General features: G+C 54.3%; 3 protein-coding genes across 3 annotated transcripts in view; 1 reads left to right on the plus strand and 2 right to left on the minus strand.

The window, feature by feature from the left end:
• Positions 1-345: 345 nt before the first annotated feature.
• On the plus strand, positions 346-1,710 carry VDBG_06963 (calpain-7; the record flags this gene model as incomplete). The annotated part of the gene is made up of 1 exon (XM_003002346.1): positions 346-1,710. The coding sequence occupies one exon, from the start codon at positions 346-348 to the stop codon at positions 1,621-1,623; it is 1,278 nt and encodes a 425-aa protein (XP_003002392.1).
• A 645-nt stretch (positions 1,711-2,355) lies between these two features.
• On the minus strand, positions 2,356-2,876 carry VDBG_06964 (C2H2 type zinc finger domain-containing protein; the record flags this gene model as incomplete). Its single annotated transcript, XM_003002347.1, has 2 exons — positions 2,356-2,473; positions 2,569-2,876. 2 exons carry the CDS (start codon positions 2,874-2,876, stop codon positions 2,356-2,358), a joined length of 426 nt encoding a protein of 141 aa, XP_003002393.1.
• Positions 2,877-3,452: 576 nt separating this feature from the next.
• VDBG_06965 (predicted protein) overlaps positions 3,453-4,027 on the minus strand; it is a gene marked incomplete at both ends in the record, with an annotated part of 2,131 nt that continues 1,556 nt past the window's right edge. Inside the window, 2 exons of the mRNA XM_003002348.1 lie at positions 3,453-3,803; positions 3,865-3,937. Coding sequence (XP_003002394.1) covers positions 3,453-3,803; positions 3,865-3,937 — 424 coding nt within the window. The remainder of the gene's footprint in view (positions 3,804-3,864; positions 3,938-4,027) is intronic.

Genomic DNA, 4,027 nt, shown 5'->3' on the forward strand with positions numbered 1-4,027 from the left:
GGAGTCGCATGCTGCAGTGTCATCAAGAAAGAGACCTCCATTATTACGCTGGGTACGGGACGCCTGACACACACCGAAGAGGATGCTCTGGGACTCGTTGGAGAGCACGATTACGCTGTGTTGAGGCTCGAAGAAGTGAACGGCGCTCGACGCCTCTTGGTCAAGAATCCGTGGTGCGACGGCCTCGTCTGGAAAGGAGCCGCACTCAGAGAACACTCGCGTTCTACTGCGAATCCTTCATCGGTCGGGAGTGCCGGGGGCGCACATCTTGAAATGACAAACACTGCGCCGTCACGCGGTACGTTTTGGATATCTCTTGAGGAAGTTGCCCAAAATTTCGAGTCCATGTATCTGAACTGGAACCCGAGCTGCTTCGGCCGTCGTCAGGACCACCACTTCACGTGGCACGTTCCAGCCATGAGCTGGAGTGGGACATTTGCGCACAACCCACAGTACTCAATATGTTCAAGCACTGGTGACACGGTCTGGATTCTTCTCAGTAGACATTTTGCAGACGCCGAACTAAGCATTGCGCGGAATCAAAGGTCAGGGTCGCTAGCCTCCGTTGCTAGACGTCTTGGCTACACCAGCATTTCGATATTCGACAATGGAGGTAAACGAGTGCAGGAGATCGGAGGAGCATCATACCGTGGCCCCTTTGTCGACTCCCCCCAGACCCTGGCCAAGTTTGCCCTTGATGCAGGGAAAACGTACACTGTTGTCATGGCGCACGAAGAGCTGCCCTTGAACGAGTATTCTTGCACATTCTCTTTCTTCTCGGCGACAAATCTCAAGATAGAACCGGCCGAAGAGGTTATGCGTCACTATCGAGAGCTGTCCAGCTCATGGACGCGGAGGTCGGCGGGCGGAAACGCTTCTTCTCCTACTTACTCGGCAAACCCGCAGTTTAGCATCACCGTGTCACGGTCAACGCCACTTTCGATCCTGCTAACGACTGGTAGTCGTGATATCGCCGTCCACACAGACCTCGTGTGGTCATCGGGCAAACGTGTATCTTCAATTGGGAGAAAGGATGTTGTTGCAAGCTCTGGAGACTATCGTTGCGGCAGCGCGCATTCCCACGTTGCAAACCTCGAAGCCGGTACCTACGTCATTGTCTGCTCAACTTTCGAGCCAGGACAACTGTCCGATTTTGCGATACGAATCGGGACCATGATCGAATGTGCCGTGCGTCCTGTTCCAGGGGACGGAGCAGGACTGCTATGCACTCGGCTGCCGACACTCGAATTTGCTGCAGGCGAAGAGCGCAAGCGAGCCAGCATCACGGCGCCTCGCCTTACGAGAGCATACGCGTCAGCCCGCTGCCCCGTGCTGTCGGACGAGAATGGGCAACACATTTCTCATGCTGCCATTCGCATAGTAGTCATGTATGGCCGTGGGCCGAATGCGTCTATTCATGCCATTTCCTGCGAAGGGGAGTTTCGAGATCCGACTACGGCCGTGAGGACGCCCGAATTCGATGTCGAGCCTGATCGGGTCCGGCACGAGGGTTTGTGGATTGTGATAGAGCAGCTAGGAAGTCATCGTGCATGGAGTGGCATCGAGGTTGAGATTCTTGGCGATAACCTCATTCGCTACCGCCCGTGGGAGGATCTGGATTGACCGAGTAATTATTTGCATTCGCCAAGTGCTCGTCTCACTGGTGCTTTCGATTCGAGGTTCTTTAGCAACTGCGGGCCCCATGATTGTAGACGAAGTCTTTTGCCTTTGCGTCAAACGTGCTCGATGAGCCATCGAGGCCATTGAGGTCATGCAGCATACGCTTGGTAACCGAGACGCGACAAGCAGCAGCAAACAGAGAGGCAAGACGTCAAGATTCCCGTTGTTCTGATGACATAAAACAAAACCACCATTCTCACCGCACAGAAGAGACACCATGGAATAGCTGACCAAGCCATCTTAGGTAAGACGAAGTCGACGCCATAACATCACATCGGCCACATCACCCCTTCACCCCAACGCCAGAACTCAAGACGCTTTCCCTCATGAGACCAGATGCGAAACAAGAAAAAAAAGACAGGCCCTCGAAACATGACATGTCGTCCGCTGTCCGATACCCTGAGAAAGGACATCCTTGTTTCGAACACGCAAGCCTACAAGAAGAAACCCAGTACCGCATTCCCTACTGATTGATCTGGAACCAGCAATTGTCAGCCAGCCCCTCATCACTTCAGCAATCATATGTACATCATTCCGGTTTCGGCAGCTCCCCCAGAGGACCGGTCGAGGCCGGAGACATAAAATACGCCAAATATGTACTCGGAAGATGAGCATGACCAAAGTGAAGTGGAAGAAGAAAGGGAAGAAATGGTCGCGTCGCATGCCTGCATCGCATCATGTGGTACCACCTCTCCGCCGCCTCCCACGATTAGGACCATCTGGCCTCTGTGACAAGACCTCTCTGAGCAGCGGATCATCCTTATCAGTGCCCACGTGATGAACCCGAACATGCCTGATTGTGCATCATTGTCAGCATCTTACTGAGAAAAAGAGCTACTGAACTCTTGCTATGTGATAGATGAACACTTCTGATGATCGACTACGTACCTCTGAAGGTTGTCTGGGCGCGGATACTTGTGCTCTCTATCGGGACAGAACGGGCAAACATATCCTGGTGATTCGTGGACTAGGCCGTGTCGGATCATCTCGTTTTTCCTTTTGAAGCCTTTGCCGCCTTCACTACGCGGGCATCCTGGAACTGCACAGTAGTGTGGTCGGGCAGACGAGTGTACGTTGGCATGAGAGTTCAGAAGGTACTGCGTCTGGAAGGGGGGTGCTGTGCAACCTGCGAATTCGCAAGTGAAGCCGCCTGGTTGTGGATTCGTGAGACCGTCGATGCTCATGCGGTCGAGCATTGTCACCGTCGACCCATGTAGTGATGGCTGGTCATTGGTGTCAACGAAACAGCCAGATTTGTCGTTTCCCATTCGAGGCGGCCCATTGTGTGTCTGATAATAGTGACCGGGTGAGATGAGAGATTGAGCAGGCGAAGGCAGATCGTGTCGACCATAAACATCATTGGGCGATGTGGGCGGCGACGGGTGGCGTCCAGAGAGTGATGGTATCGAAGACATGCGTGGTACATTTGCCGGCGAGGGTCGAGGGTACGCGGCGACGGCAGAGTGTAAAGACCCCGGCAACTCTTTGTCAGGGGACAAAGCTAGATCGCCGAAATGTTGTCTGATAGAGGGCAAGGAACCGTGGCCAGGACTATCTGATTTCGGTGAATCGATTTGCAGCGGAGGCAGTCCCCCAAGAGCGGGCTGTAGTGGCGACATGGGCGAGATAACTTCAGCATGACGCATCGAGTGGCCAGGTGGCGTAGCGGTATAGAACCCTTCTGAAGGGTAGAGGTGCTCGGATGATGTAGCACCGAGGGGGCGATTGAAGCGAGCTCGTGATGTTGAGGGGCTGCAGAGCTCATCGTGTCGCTACGACACAGATTCGACAGGTGTCGAGTCTGTTGTAGATTTTCTCAGGGGGTCTGGACCGTTCCCAGTGGTGAAGGCTAGGGCGCCCGCAGCAAGGTTGATGAGATTGATTGCACCGGGTTCAGAAGGCGATGATGAGGCCGCCGTAGCGGCGACGGCGGCGAGGTTGAAAGGGGGAGACTTGCATGATGCAGAAGACGTGGAGGGACTGGAGGAGATGGATGGGTCGTCCTCAGCGCCAGATGCGGCGTCGGAATGGTCAGAGTGGACAGCGATGGCGCGGGCGATATCAGGGCGCTTGCCATTGCTCAAGAAATTGATCAAGACCGCATCCCCCTGTTTGTGGGAGGCCTATAATTGGGTTCTGGTCAGAATTTCAGTTCTCGAACAGAGACCTCAGACGTGGACGTACCGCAACTGGAGGGATCTGAGGTGGCGGGCTGGGGGAAGGCTCCAGCTTGGGTCTGAAAGAATTCATCTGGGGACTGTCGTGAGGCAAGACGTCATCAGGATCGTAGAAGTCAGATACAGTAGGCTGGTAGTGGTTGGTTTGTTGAACTGCTGAGGTGATCATG

The sequence above is a fragment of the Verticillium alfalfae genome, genomic scaffold (genome assembly GCF_000150825.1).
Source record: "Verticillium alfalfae VaMs.102 supercont1.9 genomic scaffold, whole genome shotgun sequence".
Taxonomy (NCBI): domain Eukaryota; kingdom Fungi; phylum Ascomycota; class Sordariomycetes; order Glomerellales; family Plectosphaerellaceae; genus Verticillium; species Verticillium alfalfae.